Source organism: Leucoraja erinacea, chromosome 19, assembly GCF_028641065.1.
Source record: "Leucoraja erinacea ecotype New England chromosome 19, Leri_hhj_1, whole genome shotgun sequence".
NCBI classification, from domain to species: domain Eukaryota; kingdom Metazoa; phylum Chordata; class Chondrichthyes; order Rajiformes; family Rajidae; genus Leucoraja; species Leucoraja erinaceus.
In genome coordinates this window covers 7,619,512-7,644,495 of record NC_073395.1, presented here as the reverse complement: position 1 = coordinate 7,644,495, position 24,984 = coordinate 7,619,512, and the positions used below count along the sequence as shown (strand labels likewise).

Genomic DNA, 24,984 nt, shown 5'->3' with positions numbered 1-24,984 from the left:
GTCAGGAGTGTTTTATTGTTATATGTCCCATAAACCCCCAATAAAATTCTTACTAGCAATTCAACATGAAATTCAAGCAAAAGATAGACACAAAAAGCTGGAGTAACTCAGCGACAGTAGTCTATGTTCTCCAGAGACCTGTTGAGTTACTCCAGCACTCTGTGCCCTCTTCTGTATTAACCAGTATCTGCAGTTCTTTGTTTCCACGCGAGGTGATGCGAGTGGATTGGTGTTGATTTCCTGGTGAATGGGGCAAAGTGAAATAAAAAAAAACCTCAACGCCCCCCTTGAGCGGTTTTCCAGCTGATTGGTGGTGGCGGTGTCGTGTTACAAGTGTGTGTGTGTGTGCCTTTAACCACGCTGTTAGAGAGACCTACAAGAGTCTGAATTGACCTGAGCGCTGTTCACATTGCAGCAGCCAAGGAGGCTGCAAACTCCTCGCTGGCGGTTTTCCCCCTACATCTCTGTCTCTGGACCAAGCAAGCACCCTGTGTTAACCGTGCGAGATGTTTGACCCGGAGGGCGGCTGGAACATCTCTTTCGCCGGCTGCGGCTTCCTCGGCGTGTACCACTTCGGCGTGGCGAGCTGTATCCAGGAGCGGGCTCCTCACCTGATCCGCAACGCAGGCAGGATCTACGGCGCATCGGCCGGAGCGCTCATCGCCGCCGTGGTCGCTTGCGGGGCGCCGCTAGGTGAGAGGCTGAAATGGGTGAATGGAATTGGGGCTGGTAGGAGCTTTGGGGCATCTAACACAAGGTCTGAAGAAGCGTCCCGACCCGAAATGTCCACTATTATTATTATTATTTTCTCCAGATATGCTGCCTGACCCACCGAGTTACTCCAGCACCTTGTGCCTGTCACTGAGTTACTCCAGCACCTTGTGCACCATGTGCCTGTCACTGAGTTACTCCAGCATTTTGTACTCTATCTATGTTCTCCAGAGATGCTGCCTGACCCACTGAGTTACTCCACAATGTGTCTAATCTTCACAATGTGTCCAAACTCCAATGAAATACGAAGTGATAGAATAATGGGAATGGGCCGAATGGCCTATTTCGTGCTGTCTTACTGAATAAAAAGTAGCGTAATATTGACTTAAATTAAGTTTGAGTAGCTATTGGATACTTTCTCCTTCATTGCATTTGGAAAGAATGGATCTTTGCACTATTATTGACTCGTCTGCCTATATATTTGTCTTTTGTGTGTATATACTGAACTTTTTGCTGTTTATTTTGGGTTTTACAGAGTAGTGTGTTTACATATGTTGTTGCTGCTACAAGTAAGAATGTCATTGTTCCGTTTCGGGACACATTACGATAAAACATTCTTGGAAATCGCGCTCTGTTGCAATGCCGAGAGAATTCTAAACTAGGTACAATTCGCTTATTTAACTAATTTGTTTGGGTTTTTTTTAAAGTTCAGCATGGTGCAGATTTACAAAACACTTGTAATCCCCACACTCTGGGTTGATGTTGAGACGTTGCATGGATTCTAATTGCAAGAGTACTTGAGAAGTTAGCTAAACTTTATCCACACTGACTGAATTTTGGACCAATGTTCAGGTAACGAGACGGGAACTGGAGGCGTCTGGTTACTAAGTTGCAGTTCCTCCTCCCGTCTCTCTTGTATTTTGCAACAGCTGCTAACAGGGGCCCCCAATCGTGTTGTTTACCAGTTGGGCTTGGAATGATTAAGACCATTATCTCCTAGAAACGAGGAACTGCAGGTGCTGGTTTACAACAAATAAAAAGACAAAGTGCTGGAGTAACTCAGCGAGTGAGGCAGCGAAGGAATAGATGACGTTTCGGGTCGAGACTCTTCTTCAGACATTTTTGTAAACCTTCGATTTTCCCAGCAACTGCAGTTCTTTCTTAAACAAGTGCTGGAGTAACTCAGTGGACGACTCCAACGATTTGTGTGTGTGTGTGTCTCTCTCTCAAATAGCTCCGGTTGCTACTAGAGTGCTTGCTGCTTCCCCATCTGCGGGCTCAAGGGGTATCAGGCCAAGAGGCCACAAGGATGTTTGGTTTCAGGATAGTCGCCAACACTACTGAATATGACAATAAAATGAACACACGAGACTATCTGAAGCCCTTAATGCGCCACACTTGTTTTGTATAAGAGGTTAATTAGGAATCTTGTTTAAAGGTTCCGAGGAGAATGGGATTGACTCATTGAGAGGGGAATTATTCAATCAGCCACATCCGAATGATGCACTAGACTCGATGGGTCGAATGGCCCAATTCTGCTCTTACGTCCTGTAGTTAAGTTCGTAAGTGATGGGAGTAGAATTAGACCATTCGGCCCATTAAGTCTCCTCCGCCATTCAATCATGGTTGATCTATCTCTCCCTCCTGCCTTCTCCACGTAACTTCTGACCAACTGATCAAGAATCTATCTTTCTAATCAAAGATCTAATCAGATTTTTGGAAATGAAAATCTAGGTCTAGGTCACCTCCTATATTTTTAAATAAACATACGCACACATGTACATGTGTGTATGTCTATACATTCACACATGTATGTACACATACATACACGTGTGTGTATATGTGTATTGTGTGTTTGTACAAGTATATGTGTGTGTATATATATGCGTATATATACACATACGTGTACACATACTATATATATATGTGTGTATGTATATATGTGTGTATATGTATGAATATATGCGTATGTATGTGTGTATATATGTGTGTACACGTACTGTATATAGTTCATTGTTATATGGTTAATATATACACACACGTGTGCACATGTGTATATTTGTGTTTGTATATAATATATATGAGATGAATAGCTGCAGGGAAGTGGCGTTATTTGGTTTGTGACTAACTCTGAATGTTAGACAACTCCTCCGTGACTCGGACGGTCGGCGGCTGAGTTGCAGCGCCCGGGTCTTATTGGCAGCGGCTGGTGGTGTGAGTCTGCGGGGCGGGGCGGCTGTGCTCCAGCGTGGGGAGCGGGGTTACTGGCGGTCACTGCACTCCAGCCCTCTGGGCTGCCTGAGCCAACGCACCGCCAACGCCTCTGCTTTAAGCCAAAGCCTCAACATTCATCTACTTTGCCAGCCAGCCCATCTCGCATGAAAGCACATAAAGGAGTTGGGTTTAGTTCGAAACTTTTGATGTTGATTTTCAAATAGCGACGTGCAGTTCGCACGCAACAAAACCGCTGTCATTTTGGGGGGTGGGGTTTTAAACCTGAATCGACACATTCTCTTTGTAAGACTTCCCCTGCAGGAGATTGAGGAGAGGGGGATGAAAGTTGTATCATTTCGGGAATAAGGTACAGGAGCCTGAAATCTGTAACGTCCAGGTTCAAGAGCAGCTTCCTCCCTACAGCCATCAGGCTATTAAACACTGCAAGCTCGGAACTACATGGACTTGGGGGGCCAGGGTGGACACAAAGCTGGAGTAACTCAGCGGGCCAGGCAGCATCTCTGGAGAGAAGGAAATTATGCTGTTTCAGGTCAACACTCTTCTTCAGCACCCATTCCTTCTCTCCAGAGATGCTGCCTGTCCCGCTGGGCTACTCCAGCTTTTTATGTCTACCTTTGGTTCAAACCAGCATCTGCAGTTCCTTCCTACACATTGACTTGGGGGCAATGGTTTTGTCATTTTGCACTAGTAGGTACAGTGAAAAGCTGTATTATATTACTTGGTGTTTATGTATTCTGTTTTGCTGCTGCGAGATTTTATTTCATAATATAGTTTACTTTGTTATATGTGTGTGCAAGTTGCTAGCTTTATTGGATGGCAAACTATTATCACTTAAGAATTTGAAATGTTAATGTAGACAAAAAATGCTGGAGAAACTCAGCGGGTGAGGCAGCATCTATGGAGAAAAGGAGTAGGTGACTTTTTGGGTCGAGACTCTTCTTAGTCCTTTTCTGCCAAAGGTGCTGCCTCATCCGCTGAGTTTCTCCAGCATTTTTTGTCTACTTTCGATTTTTCCAGCATCCGCAGTTCCTTCTTAAATGTTAATGTGGTGCCCTTTGTAACGTGGAAGAATCCGATACAATCCAAGAGTTCAGTCAGTCTTATCGTTGTACGAAGGTAAATGTTTCATCACAATCTAAACACATTCTTAAAAGATAGTGTTCTATTGCCACTCAATCTAAAGCCAGGAATGTAGGAAGGAACTGCAGATGCTGGTTTAAACCGAAGATAGATGCAAAATGCTGGAATAACCCAACCTGTCGGACAGCATCTCTGGAGAAAAGGAATCGGTGATGTTTTGGGTCGAGACCCATTTTCAGTGCAGAGAGGTCTGGACCTGAAATGTGTCTCCAGAGATGCTGTCCCATCCCGCTGAGTTACTCGAGCATTTTGTGTCTATCAAAAATATTTTAAGTTCTGATTGGTTTGCATTTGATACAGTTGAGATTAGAAATACAGCCCTTCAGCCCACTGAGTCCACACTGACCATTGATTTCCCACCCCCCCTCCCATTCACACTATATACTTCTATCCCCATCAGTCTCCAATGCTACAGAGAACAATCCCAGTCTGTACAACCCCTCCTTACAAACTAATGGCCACTAATCCAGGAAACATTTCTGGTAAATCTCCTCTGCAACTTTTAAGAGTTTATCGGAGGAAAGAAGGGTTTCGGCCCGAAACGTCGCCTATTTCCTTCGCTCGATAGATGCTGCCTCACCCGCTGAGTTTCTCCAGAAGTTTTGTCTACCTTCGATTTTCCAGCATCTGCAGTTCCTTCTTAAACAAGAGTTTATCTGAAATTGCTTTCCCCTTTTGTCCTGGCGAAATGCTACAAGACTGAAATTAAAATGTTAACTTGAGCTTGAGTGAAACATTAAAATTATCAGCCCCATCACTGTTCCAACTCCAGGTTTATTGGGTTGCAAATACAACAGTTTTCTTGCTGCTTTTCTGCTTTCTATGCCTGACATCGAAACTTCTGCCAAGATACTTATCATCAATGTCCTTTTCAGACAAGTCAGCATTTTGTCCAGTGATTAATTGCCAGCTAATGAGCTCCTGCTCTGAATCTTCCAGTTTATTTAATTGTACTTTACTTTTTGGAGATGCAGCACGGAAACAGGCCCTTCGGCCCAGCGTGTCCATACTGACCAGTGAACCCCGCACACTAATACTATCCTGCACACATTGAAGACAATTTACATTTACACCAAGCTAATTAACCTACGTCATTGGTGTGTGGGAGGAAACCGAAAATCTCTGAGAAAACCCATGTGGTCAAGGGGAGAACGTGCAAACTCCGTACAGACAGCACCTACAGTCGGGATCGAACCCAGGTCTCTGATGCTGTAAGGCAGCAACTCCACTGCTGCGCCACCATTCCGCTTCTCCATTAGTTTTTCCAAATTATTTTGGAATCTAAGGAAAGGTTTGGAACCAAACTGGCCAAAAAACAAAAAATTACAGTCACACGATGAGGGGTGCTGGAGAAAGGACATGTTGCACAGGCCACTCGTGAAGGATTTTGATTCCTGTGTTAATATTTTGGTTCATAACTTGTGTTTAGAAGTCATCAGCATGATCTGCTCCTCAAGGTCACGTCCCTTGTTATACATGGTGCTGAGCTTGCAGAAATCACACATGCACGATAATAATGTAGCTGACTCCGACTGCCTATAGTTGCAGTTCTGGTATCAGAAGCTGATTAGAAATGTGAACAATTTTGGCAAAAAGGCAGTGGCTATGTTGGAATCCAATTACATCCTCGTACGTTGACAGTGACAAGTTGCTGTGTCTAAAGTGACAGTGCCCGAGTCACAGAGCCTTGCAGTGGAAACAGGCCCTTCGCTCCATCTTGCCCATGCCAACCAAGATGCCCCATTTATTGTCACGTGCACCAATTAAGGTACAGCGATATTTGAGTTGCCATGCAAGTAAAAGAAGAACGCGATACACAATAATTTTAACATAAACATCCACCACAGTGGAATCAACATTCTGCACTGTGATGGAAGGCCATACAGTTCAGTCATCTTCCTCCTTTGATCACCCGTGGTGGACGGGGCCTTGAACACTCAGCACTGCCTCGGCCGATGGCCCGATGTTAAAGCCCTCTCGTCGGGATGATGGAGACTCCGGCGTCGGAACGGAAACGATGTGGAGCTCCCGAGTCGGCCACTTCTTACCGGAGACCGCGGCTTCACGGTGTTAAAGTCCACAGGCCCCGTGGTTGGACCTCTTCCATCCATACTAATCTCGCCTACCTGCGTTTGGCCCATATCACTCAACTTTTTCTATCCACGTAACTGGCCAAATATTTTTTCAAAAGGGCAGCACGGTGGCGCAGCGGTAGAGTTGTTGCCTTGCGGCGCCAGAGACCCGGGTTCGATCCCGACTACAGGTGCTGTCTGTACGGAGTTTGTACTGTTCTCCCCGCGACCTGCGTGGGTTTTCTCCGAGCTCTTTGTCTTCCTCCCACACTCCAAAGACGTGCTGATTTGTAGCTTAAATGGCTTGGTATAAATGTAAATTGAGTGTAGGATAGCGTTAATGTGTGGGGATTGCTGGTCGGTGTCGGTGTGGACTCGGTGGGCCGAAGGGCCTGTTTCCGAGCTGTATCTCCAAACTAAATGGTTTTTATTGTACCTGGCTCAACAGCCTTTTGGCAGCTTGTTCCATATACCCGCCACCCTCTGTGTGAAATATGTTGCTCTTTGGATTCCTATTAAATCTTTCCCTTTTCATCTTAAACCTATAACAGTTGGTTATTTGACCAATCTCCTCTGGTTAGCCAACCCCTGCACACCTCCAGATTCAGGGACAGTTTCTTCCCAGCTGTTATCCAGCATCTGGGCCATCCTATCAACAAGTAGAGAGCGGCCCTGAGCTACCATCTGCCTCATTGAAGACCCTTGGAATATTTTTAATCGGACTTTCCTGGACATTGTATTGCAATAAACATTATTCTCTTTATCATGTATCTGTGTAGCATGGAGGGCTTGATTATGATCAAGATCAAGATGCATTTATTTGTCATATGTACCAATTGGTACCATGAAATGTGTGGTCACCATACTTCTAATAAAGAGCACAGAACACGATAGACTTTAACACAGACATCCCCACACAGTGGAATCATAGTTGCCCACTGTGAGGGAAGGCTCCAACATTCAGTCATGTATAGTTCTACGGAAAACTTTGGAAAATAGTGGCAATTTATTGAACAAGAGAACTTTCTGCTAGCATTTATTTTGAGAGGGTTTGTGTATAAACACAGGGGTGTAATGCTGAGGCTTTATCGGGCGCTGGTCAGACAGCATTTGGAGTATTGTGAGCAATTTTGGGCTCCCTATCTGAGGAAGGATGTGCTGGCTCTGGAGAGGTTCCAGAGGAGGTTTACAAGAATGATCCCAGGATTGAGTGGGTTAACATATGATGAGCTTTTGACAGCACTGGGCCTGTACTCGCTGGAGTTTAGAAGGATGAGGAGGGGACCTCATTGTGAGTACTGAAGGGTTTGGATAGTGGATGTGGAGAGGATGTTTCCACTAGTGGGAGAGTCTAGGACCGGAGGTTATATTTGGGGAGAAGGCAGGAGAACGGGGTTAGGAGGGAGAGATCAGCCATGATTGAATGGCGGAGTCGACTTGATGGGCCGAATGGCCTAATTCTCCTCCTATCACTTATGAAGTCAAGAATGGGTGTGGACGTGATAAACATCCACTGTGTCTTGATGACCTGTTATTTATGAATGTTTTCTGTTTAAATTTCTTCCAAGATGAATGTTGTGCTGCTGTTCTGGAAGTAGCTAAAGAAGCCAGGAAAAGAAACCTGGGACCTCTGCACCCATCCTTCAACCTAGTGAAAATAATAAGGAATGGACTCTTCAGGAACCTTCCGGAAAATGCGCACCATTTAGTCTCGGGCAGGCTCTGTATTTCTCTGACGCGGGTATCTGACGGTGAGAATGTGCTCGTGTCAGACTTCAACTCCAAGGAAGAGCTCATCCAGGTACGGCCACAGATGCAGTAGTAGGCCATTCGGCCCTTCGAGCCAGCACCACCATTCACTGTGATCATGGCTGATCATCCACAATCAGTACCCCGTTCCTGCCTTCTCCCCATATCCCCTGACTCTGCTGTCTTTAAGAGGTCTATCTAAATCTCTTGAATTGGCTTGTGACAGGGTTGACCTCGGGTGCTGTCTGTACAGAGTTTGCATGTTCACCCTGTGACCTGCGTGGGTTTTCTCCAGGTGCTCCGGTTTTCTTCCCACACTCCAAAGATGTACAGGTTTGTGGGTTAATTGTCTTCTGTAACATTGTAAATTGTCCCTCGTGTATGGGATAGTGTTAATGTGCGTGGGTTGTTGGTCGGAGCAGACATGGTTATTCGCTGTATCTCCCTTCCACAAAGTTGTTTGTTTGATTGAAGCCTGAGCCTTTGGGTCTGATAACTATGTGAATCATCAACCACGTGACCACCCTCAAACTCCGACCCCAACCCAACAGCATTTTTTGGAAATATCAGGCCAAATGTATCCTGAGGATTTGGTGTTTAGTTTCAGTTTGGAGATACAGTGTAGAAATGGGGCCCTTCAGCCCATCTAGTCTGGGCAAGCCAGCACTCCCAGTACACCAGCACTATCCTACACCCTCGGGACAATTTACAATTCTTACCAAAGTCAATTAACCTACAAAACTGTATGTCTTTCAAGAGAGTTAGATTTAGCTCTTAGGACTAAAGGAATCAAGGGATATGGGGGGGGAAAGCAGGAACGGGCTAGCTCGAAGGGCTGAATGGCCTACTCTTGCACCTATTTTTCTATGATTCTATGTCTTTGGAGTGTGGGAGGAAGCAGGAGCAAAACGCACGCAGTCACAGGGAAAATGTACAAACTCTGTACAGGCAGCAGCTGTAGTCAGGATCGAACCCGGGTCACTGGTGCTGCAACCGCTGCACCACTGTGCTGTCCAGATAGTCAACTCAATGCATGTGACCTAATGTGAATGGATTACCTTGTCATTTTCTCTCTCTCTGAAGCCCATCTATTTTTGCAACCAACTTAGCTTCATGCCGCACAGTTGAGGATCATTTCATGATCTGTTTAAATGCATGAGTTTTATTCCAGTGCATCTGGTCCCCTCTAATGCTTTGATTTATTTATTCCCTGCAGGCTCTGATCTGCAGTGCATTTGTTCCGCTTTATTGTGGACTCATCCCACCGTCTTTTCGAGGAGTGGTAAGCCTTCAAGACGAGGTTTTGTGCCTTTTCTGGAGTATGGTGTACAATTTTGGTCGGTAATTATAGGAAGGATGTCAACAAAATAGAGAGAGTACAGAGGAGATTTACTAGAATGTTGCCTGGGTTTCAGCAACTAAGTTACAGAGAAAGGTTGAACAAGTTAGGGCTTTATTCTTTGGAACGCAGAAGGTTAAGGGGGAACTTGATAGAGGTCTTTAAAATGATGAGAGGGATAGACAGAGTTGACGTGGATAAGCTTTTCCCATTGAGAGTAGGGAAGATTCAAACAAGGGGACATGACTTGAGAATTAAGGGACAGAAGTTTAGGGGTAACATGAGGGGGAACTTCTTTACTCGGAGAGTGGCGGCTGTGTGGAATGAGCTTCCAGTGAAGGTGGTGGAGGCAGGTTCGTTTTTATAATTTAAAAATAAATTGGATAGTTATATGGACGGGAAAGGAATGGAGGGTTATGGTCTGAGCGCAGGTATATGGGACTAGGGGAGAATACGTGTTCGGCACGGACTAGAAGGGTCGAGATGGCCTGTTTCCATGCTGTAATTGTTATATGGTTTTCAATCGTAAGATAAACTGTCTTTTCATTGGCGTCCAAAAAAATGATGGTCAAAGCTGAGGAAGAAAGATACAAGGTTGGATGTGGCTAAGGATAAACTGTTCCCACTTCAGCTGGAGCCTTTGGGTACACTTTGCAGTCGATTTATATATATTTTTTAAAAGATAAATAACTCGCTAACTCGATCTTCTATGATTACATAACTTTTCAAAAAAAAAAAATTGTAGTTAAGTGGAGACAAAATTATCTCCAAGATGATCTGTTTTAGTTTAGAGATACAGCGCGGAAACTGATGCCCTTCAGCCCACCGAGTCCGCACCGACCAGCGATCCCCGCACACAAACACTGTCCTACACACACTGGGGGCGATTTGCATTTATACCAAGCCAATTAACCTGCAAACCTGCATGTGTTTGGGGTGTGGGAAGGAACCGAAGTACCCGGAGAAAACCCACGCAGGTCACATAGAAACATAGAAAATAGATGCAGGAGTAGGCCATTCGGCCCTTCGAGCCTGCATCGCCATTCAATATGATCATGGCTGATCATCCAACTCGGTATCCTGTACCTGCCTTCTCTCCATACCCCCATCACGGGGAGAACGTACAAACTATGTACAGACAGCGCCCGTAGTCGGGGTCGAACCTGGGTCTCTGGCGCTGGAAGGCAGCAACTCTTCCGCTGCGCCACCGTGCTGCCACTGTGCAAAGAATTAGTATTGAAAAGTGTTTTTTGTCGAACAACCCACTAATGGGCTTCTGAACCTGATGATTATATAACTACAATTTTCTTTTTAAATGTTATCGCAAGTGGAGGCAAAATTGTCTCAAAGATTATCTGTCAACTGTCGTGGTGATGTATCAAGAATTGCAGATGTTTTTAACAAAAAAAAAACAAAACAAGGCGAGATTGCCTGAGTTAAATCTCTTTGGAATTGGTGGTGAATCTGTGGAATTCTTTGCCACAGAAGGCTGTAGGAGCAAAGTCGGTGAATATATTTAAGGCAGAGATAGATAGATTCTTGATTAGTACGGGTGTCGGGGGTTATGGGGAGAAGGCAGGAGAATGGGGTTAGGAGGGAGAGATAGATCAATATGATTGAGTGGCAGAGTAGACTAGATGGGCCGAATGCCCTAATTCTATTCCTATCACATGATCTTATGAATTTGTTTCAAAGGCAACACTTGGGTATCTATATGGAGGAAACTGAAAGCTACTGAAACTCTGCTCTGAATGTAATAATATATCTATTGTTTCTATATTTTAAATTAGCGCTATGTAGATGGAGGGATCAGCAACAACCTGCCTCGATGTGAGTTGAAGAATACAATAACGGTGTCTCCATTCTCTGGAGAGAGTGATATCTGTCCTCGAGATAACACCAGCAACTTCCACGAACTGCGGGTCACTAACACCAGCATCCAGTTCAGCTCGGCCAACCTGTACCGTCTGAGTCGAGCTCTTTTCCCCCCTGAACCCAAGGTATGGATGGATGGATGAATGAATGGATTTGGTTTTTGGTTTCAGAGATACAGTGCGGAAACATGCCTTTTGGCCACCGAGTCTGCCCCGACCAACGATCCCTGCACTCTGATGCCCCTGTCCCACTTAGGAAACCTGAACGGAAACCTCTGGAGAGTTTGTGCCCCACCCAAGGTTTCTGTGCAGTTCCTGGAGGTTTTTGTCAGTCTCACTACCTGCTTCCACTACCTGCTTCCACTACCTGCTTCCACTACCTGCTTCCACTACCTGCTTCCACTACCTGCTTCCTCCGGGAACCGCACGGAAAACTTGGGTGGGATGCAAAGTCTCCCAGAGGTTTCCGTTCAGGTTTCCTAAGTGGGACAGGGGCATAACGCACAGAACAGCTTCTATTAAGATGCGTGTTGAATAGACCAGCAGCCACTGTAACTGAATCTTGTCAGCTGTTATTGATTATACTACCGTTATGGTCGATTGCATTGTGCATGTCTGCTTATTCGAAATGCAGCTGAATTGCAAACTTCGTGCTTTTCCTGGACATTGTATCTCGATTTATGAAAAGAATAATCTTGGTGTAACTAATTTTCAGGTGCTTGGAGAAATGTGTCACGGAGGTTATCGAGACGCGCTGCGATTCCTCAGGAGAAATAGTAAGTCTTGACGTTCTCGGCTTAGATTAGATGTCATTTCTCTCGTTAAGCATCTTGTCATCCTATCCGCATTCAGGATTGTGCTAAACGGGGATTTGGGAAGCATTGTCAGCCGCTATTAACTCTTCTATATTCCCCATGAATCCTAAGGTTAAAGATATAATCATTCGGTATAACCAATTGAAGATGTAGTTTTTATTGCATTTGTATTAGTTCTGCTCACCAGCAATGCCAAAGTGTCATTGATACTACATTGCCACAATGATACTTTATTGTCACGTGTACCTAGGTACAGTGAAAGTCTTTGTTTTTACTCCACATAACCCCCGACACCTGTACTAATCAAAACATTATTTAGATCTCTGCCTTACAAATATCCACTGACTTGGCCTCCACAGCATTCTGTGGCCAAGAATTCCACAGTCACCACCCTCTGAACAATACATTTCTCCTCATCTCCTTCCTAAAAGAGTGTCCTTTAATTCTGAGGCTGTGACCTCTAGTCCTAGACTCTCCCACTAATGGGAACATCCTCTCCACATCCTCTTTCCAAGCCTTTCACTATTTTGTATGTTTCAATGATCTTCCCCCCCCCATTCTTCTAAACTCCAGCGAGTACAGGCCCAGTGCCGACAAACGCATTAACTTAACCTACTCATTCCGGGGATTATTCTTGTAAACCTGGTACTGGCAGGTGGCATAGAACACACAAGCAGCTTGGTATGAAAGGCTAAATCACACATGATCAGCATGATCAAATTATTTTGAAGAAGCATTTGAAACATCAGGAACAGATTGTAATTAACATTTTTGTTGGTTTGTTAAATGCTTGCCTGCAACTTGAAATAGTCATAGAGTGATACAGTGTAGAAACGGGCCCTGCGGCCCAACTTGCATCTGGCAGTTTGTTCCATACACCCACCACCCTTTCTGTGGAAAAAGTTACCCCTCAGATTACTGTTAAATATTTTCCCCTTCACCTTAAACCGATGTCCTCTGGTCCTCGATTCCCCTACTCTGGGCAAGAGACTCTATTCCTCTCATGATTTTGTATACCTCTAACATAGAAACATAGAAAATATGTGCAGGAGTAGGTCATTCTGCCCTTCAAGCCAGCACCGCCATTCAATATGATCATGGCTGATCATCCTAAATAAGTACCCTGTCCCTGCCTACTCCCCATATCCTGTGATTCCATTAGCCCTAAGACCTAAATCTAACTCTTTCTTGAAAACATCCAATGAATTGGCCTCCACTACCTTCTGTGGCAGAGAATTCCACAGATTCACAACTGTCTGGGTGAAAAGGTTTTTCCTCATCTCAGTCCTAAATGGCCTATCCCTTATTCTTAAACTGTGACCCCTAGATCTGGACTCCCCCAGCATTCGAAACATTTTGCTGCATCTAGCCTGTCCAATTCGCTAAGAATGTTATATGTTTCTATAAGACTTCCTCTCATCCTTCTAAACTCCATCCTCGCCCCTCGTCCTCCTGTGCTCGAGGGAATAGTCCCAGCCTGCTCAACCTCGCCCTATAGCTCAGACCTTCTAGTCCTGGCAACATCCCCGTAAATCTTCTCTGTAACCTTTCCATCTGGACAACATCTTTCCTCGAACTGAACACAATACTCTAAATACCGAACACAATTCTCTAAATCACCGCAAAGAGATTTCGTACAGCAACGCATTCCATAAAAGCTAGGGGAGTGGTAGGGTGGTGCATTGGTAGAGTTGCTGCCTTACAGCGCCAGAGACCCAGGGTTGATTCCGACTATGGGCGCTGTCTGCACGGAGTTTGTACGTTCTCCCTTTGGCCGCGTGTGTTTCCTTCGGGTGCTCCGGTTTCATTCCACACTCCAATGATGTTCAGGTTTGTAGGTTGATGGGCTTTGGTAAACTTGTAAAATGACCCTAGTGTAGAGGATAGTGTTCGTGCATGGGGTGATCGCTGGTCTACGCGGACCTGGTGGGCCGATGGGCCTTTTGCCGCACTGTTTCTCTAAAATCTAAAGCATTACAAAACAAAACATGGCAATGAACAGAGGTCTCGATTGGCATTAAACACGTTTTTCTTGTCTATCCGAGTGCTTATTAATTTGTTTATTGGGCTCCACAATGTAGTTGGAGGTGACACGATAATCTTCTCCGATCTCTCATGTGATCGTCAACTGTGTCTTGGTTGCTTCTTAGATCTACATAACGTGCCAATCCTTCTGGATAGCTTGACCCCTGTCGCTTCATCGAGAGTGGTGGACGCACCGATCTCTGAGAATTTGGACTCGTGTAAAAGTGGGATCCCGTTGTCACTGGACAAGGCGGTGACGGTTGTGGACAAATCTACAGAAGTCGACTCCACACCTTGCGGCCGAACTCTGCGAAGAAAGCATTGGTCTTCAGCATTGGATGAGAGAATCCTGGAAAACCTCCCTCCAAGAATTTGTAACGGTATTGCGCACAGACAAATGTCGGGTACAAAATTGATAATTGAAGTAACTAATTAAGTATAGTGGTATAGAGTATGGGGTACTCGACAAGGAAGAAGGGTCTCAACCCGAAAGGTCATCCATTGCTTCTCTCCAGAGATGCTGCCTGTCCCACTGAGTTACTCCAGCATCACATAGAACATAGAAACATAGAAAATAGGTGCAGGAGTAGGCCATTCGGCCCTTCGAGCCTGCACCGCCATTCAATATGATCATGGCTGATCATCCAACTCCGTACCCTGTACCTGCCTTCTCTCCATACCCCCTGATCACTTTAGCTACAAGGGCCACATCTAACTCCCTCTAAATATAGCCAATGAACTGGCCTCAACTACCTTCTGTGGCAGAGAATTCCATAGATTCACCACTCTCTGTGTGAAAAATGTTTTCCTCATCTCGGTCCTGAAAGATTCCCCCCTTATCCTTAAACTGTGACCCCTTGCTCTGGACTTCCCCAACATCGGGAACAATCTTCCTGCATCTAGCCTGTCCAACCCCTTAAGAATTTTGTAAGTTTCTATAAGATCCCCCCCCTCAATCTTCTAAATTCTAGTGAGTACAAACCGAGTCTATCCAGTCTTTCTTCGAATGAAAGTCCTGACATCCCAGGAATCAGTCTGGTGAATCTTCTCTGTACTGTCTCTATGGCAAGAATGTCTTTCCTCAGATTAGGAGAACAAGTTCTATGTTTCTAAAGTGGAGAAAAAATGCTGGAGAAACTCAGCGGGTGAGGCACCATCTATGGAAAGAAGTGTGTTGTGTTCTGTATTTTTATTGTATGATGATCACATTTCACTGTGCCAACTGGCACATGTGACAAATAAATGTATCTTGTATCTTGAATAGGCGACATTTCGGGTCAATACTCTTCTTTAGACTGATGTTCTGATGTGACTGTAGGAATATATTGGAATCTATTACTAAGTAACATTAGAACATTTAGAAAATGAATATACAATCCAAGTCAATGAGTAGTAACAAATATGGACCAAATATGCAGGCAGGTGGGATTAGTGTAGCTGGGACATGTTGGCTGGTGTGGGCAAGTTTCCACACAGTATTACCTTCTGACTCTAACTACAAATGCTGGTTTATGCCAAAGATAGACACAAAGTGCAGCAGGTCACGCAGCATCTCTGGAGGACAAAGGATGGGTGACGTTTTGGGACGGGAACCTTCTTCAGACCCGCTGAATTACTCCAGCACTTTGTGACTATGGGGTCAAGGGGGTTTTTGAAAGAAACATATTAAACAATAATAGTTTAAATGAAAAGAAACAAAAAAAATCCATGGATTTCCAAAAGAAACACAGGATTACAGCGCAATGCAAGTTCTAGTGGTGTTGCGTGTAATATGTTAGCATGGATAAAGGATTAGCTGACTAAGACAGATGAGAATTGGGCTAAATGGATAATTTCCAGGTTGGCAGGTTTACTTCAGAGACCTGTGGATGCTGAAGGTTGAGACGGAACTGTTACTTGGGAAAAGGTGGATTTATGATTTATGAGGAAGAGGTGACAAAGTGTAGTTGAAGTCAAGAGAAGGCAGGAGAATGGGGTTCAAGAAGGAACTGCAGATGCTGGAGAATCGAAGGTAGACAAAATTGCTGGAGAAACCCAGCGGGGAGGTTGGAGGGGATGCAGGTAAACCTCTGTCGCACCTGGAATGACTGCTTGGGTCCTTGAATGGAGTTGAGGGGGGAGGTAAAGCGACAAGTGTAGCATCTCTTGTGGTTGCAAGGGAAGGTGCCCGAGGAGGGGGGTAGGGGGAGTGAAGGGAAGATGGGACCAGGGAGTGGCGAGCGGTGGGGTCTTTGCCAAAAGCAGATGGGGGAGGAGGGGAGGAGGCCTGGGGGGGGGTGAGGGGGAAGATGTGAAGATGTGGCAAGCGTGAGGACTCGGAGGGGAACTGATGGAGGCCTGTTTGTTTATGGACGGCTAGGGGGTGGGAGAGGAGGGGGAACTCTGCCCCTGTTCCGAGGGGGGGGGGGGGGGGGGGGGGATGGAGGAGAGAGAGCAGTGGGGGTATGAAGAGACCCTGGTGAGAGCCTCATCTATGGTACCAGGAAAATGGGGTTAGGAGGGAGAGATAGATCAGCCATGATTGAAGTGGACCTGATGGGCCAAATGACCTAATTCTACTCCTATTCCTTACGATTGAATAACAGATAAACTCTGCTTTCTTTATCTGCACAGCATTGTATGAAGCCTGTAAAGAGAAAAGTGGACTCTATTCACAGCTTAGTAACCTCTTGCTGGTTAGAATGGCATCCTATGCAATGCTACCATACACACTACCGTTGGAGTCTGCTTATTCTTTTGGCCGCAGGTATGTCTTAGAGTCGTAGTGATAGTGTTGAGACTGGCCCTTTGGCCCAACTTGCCCACACTGGCCAACACGTCCCAACTACACTAGTCCCACCTACCCATATGTATGTGTCCTGAACTAATTGATTCTACTGGCTTTACAGTGAGAGGGAGATTCATTAAAAAAATATATTAAATGCCAGCAGAAACCTTATTAACCATGTGTGGTCGACTTGTGACAAATGTTTGTTTCTTTAATTTTCTCCTTGTTTTTTCTCTTTGCTTTCCTTTTTCATCGTCTTCTTTGGAACAACCCCGTCCCTCTCTACGTTCTGCAAAGTCGAGGCTGCAATTTGTCATTCACCTGTACAAATAGTCCGTAGACTTTACATTGGGCTGGAAGGAACTACGGATGCCAGTTTACACCAAAGATAGACTCTAAACGCTGGGGTAACGCAGTGGGATGGGCAGCATCTCTGGAGAGAAGGGAGTGCGTGACCTTTCGGGTTGAAACCCTACTTTAGACCCAATGTCTCGGCCCAAAACGTCACCTATTCCTTTTCTCCGGAGAGGCTGCCCGACATGCTGAGTATTGTGGACTTTATCTTCCCCGATGGTGGGAGATGCAGGCACGCATGCACCTCATCGTTCACCTTTACCCCAGCGCTCTAAGTGAAATCTAGTGACGGTGGTGTGAATGCAGGCGATAGCATTTTCTTTTCTTTCGGGTCCTTATTCTCCAGTGCTAAAACATGTTTGTTTGCCTGGTTTACCACATATTAACAATTTCTGGAACCAAGTTATTTGTAATATTGCACCGACATTGAGGATTGCCCCAACCCACTTGCTGTTTTGCTTCCTCAAGTACAGTAGCAGCAATTGATTTTGTTTTGCACTGTGGAATATGGGTTGTGCTGGCAACGCTCACTAGATGGGTTTGGAAACTGGCCCTTCGGCCCATCGAATCTACGCCTACCAATGATCACCCGTGCACCAGTTCTATCTTACACTATAGGGGTGATTTTTACCGAAGCCAATTAACTTGCAAACTTGAACATCTGCGGAATATGGTAGGGGGGAAACCGGAGGAACCCGGAGAAAACGGTCACTGGGAGAATGTACAAACTCTGTACAGAGAGCATCCGTGGTTAGGATCGAACCTGGGTCTCTGGCGCTGCAAGACAGCAACTCTACCGCTGCACCACCTGTATTTCCCCTTCAAATAGAAGGTCTCTTTTGGCGGCTGCAAGTCAGCAGCAACTGCAGACCCGCTGTACCACCTTGTATTTCCCTTCATGTTTTTATGTAGTTTTTGTTATTTTTTGTTGGGGTGTGTGTGTGGGGGGGGGGGGTGGGGTGGGAGGGAGGGAGGGAGTAACTTTTAAGGGTCGGGAACCCGACCTTTTCTTGTTTTGAGTATATCACCCAGTTTAGTGTCGTCACAAAGGCCAGACTGAGTGGGCAATCATGTTAGGTGAGGTTTTTCCTTTCTCTCTCTCTCTCTGTCTCTTTCTCTCTTTCTACAATCTGGTTGCCTGATCATCACAGATACTTGTTTAATGGGGACTTTAGTACCTGAAACATAATTAACCTGCTGTCATAGCGAACTTCAGGCTTGTGTCACTGAGTATGAATACTAATCCAGTAATTGGCTGTTATGCTGCCATCCCTTATCAGGCCAATTAATGAGTTCGCACCCTGAAATGACCATGCAATCGCAATGGAAAACTGTTTACGACAAGCACAGAAATAGTTCAATAGTTCAATGGAACTTTATTGTCACGTGCACCCTGAGTTCAGTGAGATTTGATTTTACCTACAGTCATACTGAAAAATGCAACGAGATACAAAATGACATAAAAATGACTAAACATAAACAGCCACTACAGTGGCGTGTGGGAATACCCAGGGCACACAGCATAAGCGGAGACCCACAGCCAATGTCCGGGCCCCACACACACGCTCCTTCACGTGATGTGACCAGAGTTGTACCGACCGCTTGTCGCTGTCTCAGTTCCTGTCTGCCCGAACAGTCAGAAAGCCTTCCGCACTCGCACCAGGCTCCAGGACGCTCCCGTGGCACGACGTCCCGCAACACCGAGACCACCGCACTCGCGGCAATCCCTCCGAGTCCCCACCAGCACAGGCAGCATCCATCTTGATTTTCGGTTACCTCGCGTTCCTCACGGTGATGGAAGGCGAATAACCTTTACCTTCTTCCTCCTTTTCTCCCGCGGTCGGGCCGATCGAAGCTCCCGCAATGGGGCAAACAAGGCTCCCGTAGTCGGCGATTGATGCTCCTGCGATCGGGGAGGTCGAAGCTCCTGGAGCTCCCGATATCGATCCCTAATAAAGGGACCGCCGGCTCCATGATGTTCGGCCACAGTGCGGACGGAGATACGATACGGAAAAAGTCTCATCTCCGTCCGGGGAAGAGATTTAAAATATTTTCCACCAATCCCCCACCTAATACTAATAAAACAACAAAGGAGAAAGGGCCAAGACAGATAGGCAGCTCTCACGGCGCCACCTGGTGGTCAAATATATGCATGTGTAGGTATATTGATGCGTGTGAATACGTGTCATATGGGTGGCACGGTGGCACAGCGGTAGAGTTGCTGCCTTACAACGCCAGAGACCCAGGTTCAATCCTTACTACAGGTGCTTGTTTGTACAGAGTTCGTATGTTCTTCTCGTGACTGCATGGATTGCATTTCGTTGTCTCTGTACTGTACACTGACAATGACAATTAAAATTGAATCTGAATCTGAATCTGATTTTCTCCGTGTGCTCCGGTTTCCTCCCACACTCCAAAGACGTACAGGTTTGTAGGTAAATTGGCTTCAGTAAAAAACAGATAGTAGATTGTCCCTAGTTTGTAAGAAAGTGCGAGTGCATTGCGATCGCAGTTCAGCGTGGGCTGAAGGGCCTGTTTCCACACTGTTTCCCAAAATGAAACAGTCCGGTAAATGCTTGAAAGCATTTTTGCATTTTAAGTGGGAAAGTTTAAATTGGTGGTTTGGGAATAAGGGGACTGATCAACAGGTTATCTCCATCATTGGTGGTCACTGTGGAGGACGCCTGTGCGTGACTTTGTTTAACGTGGGGAGACTGGTGCACAGACAGCCACCACATGGTCCTTGACAGATCTGGTCAGGATCCAGTGGCATGGAGTCCAAGACGACCGGAGACCCTTTTCTGCCGCAACCTTCATCCGCCTTCCCAGCCGTTGTGACTCTCCACTAAAGTCAGCCATCGTCCTCCGCCTGTTCCACCATTGAGGTCTTGGTTGGATTGCTTTTTGTCCGGGACCTCCCCCTCGACCTTACCGCCATGGGTGGCCCTAGCAGGAGCGTAGCTCCAGACGGCATCGCTCTCAGGTCCACACAAGCTTCTCCACCACGACAATTCCACACTTGGACCTTTTTGTAGTACCATAGAAAATAACCTGCACCCACATCAAGGCCACCATCTTGAAGGTGTGGTGCATAAAATCTGACGGAATATTTCCATGGCCCCTAAACAGTCATGTAAAGATATAGGATGGTTACCCTTTTGTTTTGATTGGGTGAAAGATACAGCATCGAAACTGGTCGCTCTGTTCAGAGTCCACCCGATCACCCACTCACACTGGTTCTATGTTATTCCACCTTCGCATCCACTCGGGATCATGGTCACACAGTGTGGAAACGGGCCCTTCGGCCCAACTTGCCCATGCCGTCCAACATGTCCCACTTGCCTGCATTTGGCCCACATCACTCTAAACCTGTCCTATCCACGTATCTGTCTAAATGTTTCTTAAATGTTGCGATAAAACCTGCCTCGACTACCTCCGACAGCTTGTTCCAAGCACCAATCACCCTTTGTATGTATAAAAATAAAATAAAAAAGCTACCCCTCGGGTTCCTATAAAATCTTTTCCCCCTTCACCTTGCACCTATGTCCTCTGGTTCTTGATTCCCCTACTCCTTACACTGGGGGGAATTTACAGACACCATTTTACCTCCAAGCTGCAAGTCCTGGGGATGTGGAAGGAAACCAGAGCACGGGGGGGGGGGGGGGGGGAACGCACGTGGTCACAGGAAGAACTTGGAGATTATAAATAGATTGCACCTGAGGTCAGGATCGAACCTGGATCTTTGGCGCTGTGAGACAGCAGCTCTACCAGCTACGTTGCCGTGCTTTGACCTTTGTTCTCTGCCTTTCAGAATACTCAGCCTTGGTCCATACAACCAAGCATCAGAGGTGTGTTGTGTTATTGCGAATCTTCCTGATCAAAAGGAATCCAGTTGATTATAGAAAGCATTGATTTTATTTTGATTTTTTTTTATTAACCACTGCTCCTAAGAATGTGGAATAAACGGAGTCAATTCTGTCGAGTTGCCAGATTGACTGTCACTTTACACCAGTGTTGGTTTGGAGAGATGCTTAGAGTTGTCGAAGATGTGTGTGATCTCGGCAGATGCAGAATTGATTGCAGAGAGGCAATTGAACATGATGCTGTGTTTTCCCTGTTTGAATCATTGTCTTTGACAATGTATAGATTGCTGGAGTGGCTTCCTGATGTCCCGGAAGATGTATGTTGGATGCGTGAACAATTGGGCATTATCGGTGGTGTAATTTATCATCGAGCAACAAAACGGTTTAGACTGCAACGTCACTGTAGGTATGAAGTTTAATTTATAACACCTAGCTTGTGTTTCTTTGGCAGCATGTTGCATGTTTCCTACTGATTGGAAATTCTGCTTGAAATATGCGAGAGAACCAGCCCAGATCACTTTACCTCCCCCCTCCTTCCCCCACCCCCCCCTCTCCCCACCACATTCAGTCTGAAAAAGGATCCCAACCCAAAACATCACCTATCCATCTTCTCCAGAGACGCTGCCTGACCTGCTGAGTTGCTCCAGCACTTTGTGACTTTTTTTTGGTCAACCAGCATCTGCGGTTCCTTGTATCTCCACGACACCCAGTCTGAAGAAGAGTTCTGTCCCCAAACCACGCCTCTGCATGCTCTCTGGTTCTCTGGAGTGAGCTGAATTTGTTCTTGTTTGTTTTTGCTTTCCAGTGCCCAACCAAGTGTGCCACTGAGGAAATGCTGCAGCCTTCCATCTCACACGGACCAATACCAGGCCTACCTCCCTCCTTGTACCTCATCGGTGGACCTCGGCTCCTGGAGCTGCAGATTCTCTGGTTCTTCAGCAACAATGTCAGAAGAGCCCACTGTTTTACCAGAGCCGACTCTGGTGACTCCCGGCAACAATGTGCATTTCTTCCCCGGCTCGGATAATTCCCCAGATGTTCATGCTGTTTAGCTCAGACTTCGGGGTTAATGCTGCAAAGATGCCTCGTGGAACACTGAGATGTAAAAAAAAAACTGTACAGGTGCTGCCTTTTACACTGAGAGATCTTTACTCAGCCACGGGAAACCTCGTTTGTTTTCTCTCTAATTATTAAAGCCTTTAGTGATCATAATTACACAGCTCATTTTGCACACTAATGAACTGACTTGAGAATCTTAATGCAGTTCTTAAGGCTGGGGGAACCTTTTATGCAAGACAGACTTGTGTTGAAATCCAGCTAATAGTTAAACTAATTTTATTTTCCACAGAATCATTGGTCAGTTCTGAACTATGGATGTTGACCCAGATTGATATCTATCAGTTTTTAAAAAGCATTTATATTTTTGTGCTGTCTAAATTATTTGTATTGTCGAACCTAGTCATTCAAAGTTGATCCTGTCTGTTCAAGGAGGAAGACGTAATGTGACCGACGCTCCAATGTATTCCTCTTATATATATATTATATATATATATATATGCCTATATGTAAATCTAATTTGTATTTATTAATCAAAGATCTCTTTATAATGGCAAATATGGAGTTTTTGTATGTTAATGTGACTTGTCTTTGATTTGGAATTTGTTTGAATCATTTTTATCTTTTTTTAAATGTAAGCAATTAATACCTGTAAAATAAAGTATTTTGATTGTTTTACCTGCTGGGATGTTAGAATGTTGACTTTGGAGGTCCAGTCATTATTAATGTCCAATGTCCCACTTCAGAAGTGTGAAAACGCACACCTTCAGAATCGGGGACAGATTCTTCCCTGCTGTTATGAGGCAACTGAACCATACTACCACCAATCCTGAACTACTATATAGCTACTCTCAGTCTGAAGAAGGGTCTCGACCCAAAACCTCACCCATTCCTTCTATCCAGAGATGCTGCCTGTCCTGCTGAGTTACTGCAGCATTTTGGCTGTGTACTATCTACCTCGTTGGTGACCTTTGGACTATTCTTGATTGGACTTCGTGGACTTTACCTTGCACTAAACATTATTCCCTTTCTATACACTGTAAATGGCTCGATCGTAATCATGTATTGTCTTTCCACTGACTGGATAACAGGCAACAAAAGCTTTGCACTGTGCCTTGGCACACGAGACAATAAACTGAACTGAACCAAAAAGAAAACTTAACAGGATAACAGGAATTTTTTTTATGCCACTTAAACATAGAAACATAGAAATTTGGTGCAGGAGTAGGCCATTCGGCCCTTCGAGCCTGCACCGCCATTCAATATGATCATGGCTGATCATCCAAACCAGTATCCCGTACCTACCTTCTCTCCATACCCTCTGATCCCCTTAGCCACAAGGGCCACATCTAACTTCCTCTTAAATATAGCCAATGAACTGGCCTCAACTACCCTCTGCAGCAGAGAGTTCCAGAGATTCACCACTCTCTGTGTGAAAAGTTCTTCTCATCTCGGTTTTAAAGGATTTTCCCCCTTTATCCTTAAGCTGTGACCCCTTGTCCTGGACTTCCCCAACATCGGGAGCAATCTTCCTGCATCTAGCCTGTCCAATCCCTTAAGAATTTTGTAAGTTTCTATAAGATCCCCTCTCAATCTCCTAAATTCTAGAGAGTATAAACCAAGTCTATCCAGTCTTTCTTCATTATACAGTCCTGACATCCCAGGAATCAGTCGGGTGAACCTTCTCTGCACTCCCTCTATGGCAATAATGTCCTTCCTCAGATTTGGAGACCAAAACTGTACGCAATACTCCAGGTGTGGTCTCACCAAGACCCTGTACAACTGCAGTAGAACCTCCCTAATCCTATACTCAAATCCTTTTGCTATGAAAGCTAACATACCATTCGCTTTCTTCACTGCCTGCTGCACCTGCATGCCTGCTTTCAATGACTGGTGTACCATGACATCCAGGTCTCATTGCATCTCCCCTTTTCCTAGTCGGCCACCATTTAGATAAGTCTGCTTTCCTGAGCTATCCTTTCCTAAGGCAAGCGGAAGAACATATTTAATTCAGTGCCGCATATGAGCGCCAGTGACCTGGGGTCAATCCTGCCTATGGGTGCAGTTTGCACATTTTCCCTGTGGCTTGCGTGGATTTTCTCCGGTTTCATCCCACGCTCCAAACACGTACAGGTTTGTAATGGGCTTTGGTAAAGATTGTAAATTGTCCCTAACGTGTGTAGGATAGTGCAAGTATCAGACTCAATCCAAACTAGGGAATAAGATAGCACAGGTTAACAGGTCTGAGTAGGGAGGAACTGCGGATGCTGGTTTACATTATATAGACATAAAAGCTGGAGTAACTCAGTGGGACTGGCACCATCTCCGGAGAGAAGGAATGGGTGTTGTTTCAGGTTGACATCCTTCTTCAGACTGAACTTTGCAGCATGAACACAACAGTAGGGTCTGTCAGGGGGCTAAGGCTGTGGAAAATTGTAGTCTTTTATTAAATCTCCTTGAAATTCAAAAATGTTTGCAAATGTTTAATCATAAAGTAATAAATTCAGTGGAATTCTCTGCCCCAAAAGGCAATGGAGGCCAAGTCACAGGATGTTTTCAAGAGAGAGGTAGATTTAGTTAGGACTAACAGACTCAAGGGATATGGGGAGAAAGCAGGAACGAGGTACTGCTAATGGTGGATGATCAGCCATGGTCATGTTGAATGGCGGTGCTGGCATGAAGGGCCGAATGACCTGCACCTATGTTTGTATGTATGTATGTTTCTATGACACACACCAGTGATGAAGCAACACCCATCACTGCATAGCATGCAGAGTCACAGAGAGAGTGTGTGTGTGTGTGTGTGAATCAGAGAGAGAGAGAGAGAGAGAGTCAGAATCAGGAGGCATCTGCAGCAAAGATACAGCAGAGCTCCATGATCTTTGATCTGCAGGCTGTGGGCAGCGGCTGATTGACAGGCTCCACCTCCAGGTCCAGGCTGGCTCTTGGCCCCGCCCCCTCCGGCGGTCACGTGAGGTGTCATG

The 24,984-nt window shown here is 45.5% G+C and overlaps 1 protein-coding gene across 1 annotated transcript; it reads left to right on the top strand.

Moving 5' to 3' along the window:
* The first annotated feature begins 159 nt into the window (after positions 1 to 159).
* pnpla3 (patatin-like phospholipase domain containing 3) lies at positions 160 to 22,478 on the top strand. The gene is made up of 9 exons (XM_055650213.1): positions 160 to 693; positions 7,727 to 7,959; positions 9,124 to 9,189; positions 11,037 to 11,246; positions 11,836 to 11,896; positions 14,086 to 14,340; positions 16,574 to 16,706; positions 21,228 to 21,350; positions 21,750 to 22,478. The coding sequence occupies exons 1-9, from the start codon at positions 507 to 509 to the stop codon at positions 21,994 to 21,996; spliced, it is 1,515 nt and encodes a 504-aa protein (XP_055506188.1). The 5' UTR covers positions 160 to 506; the 3' UTR covers positions 21,997 to 22,478.
* Positions 22,479 to 24,984: the final 2,506 nt, after the last annotated feature.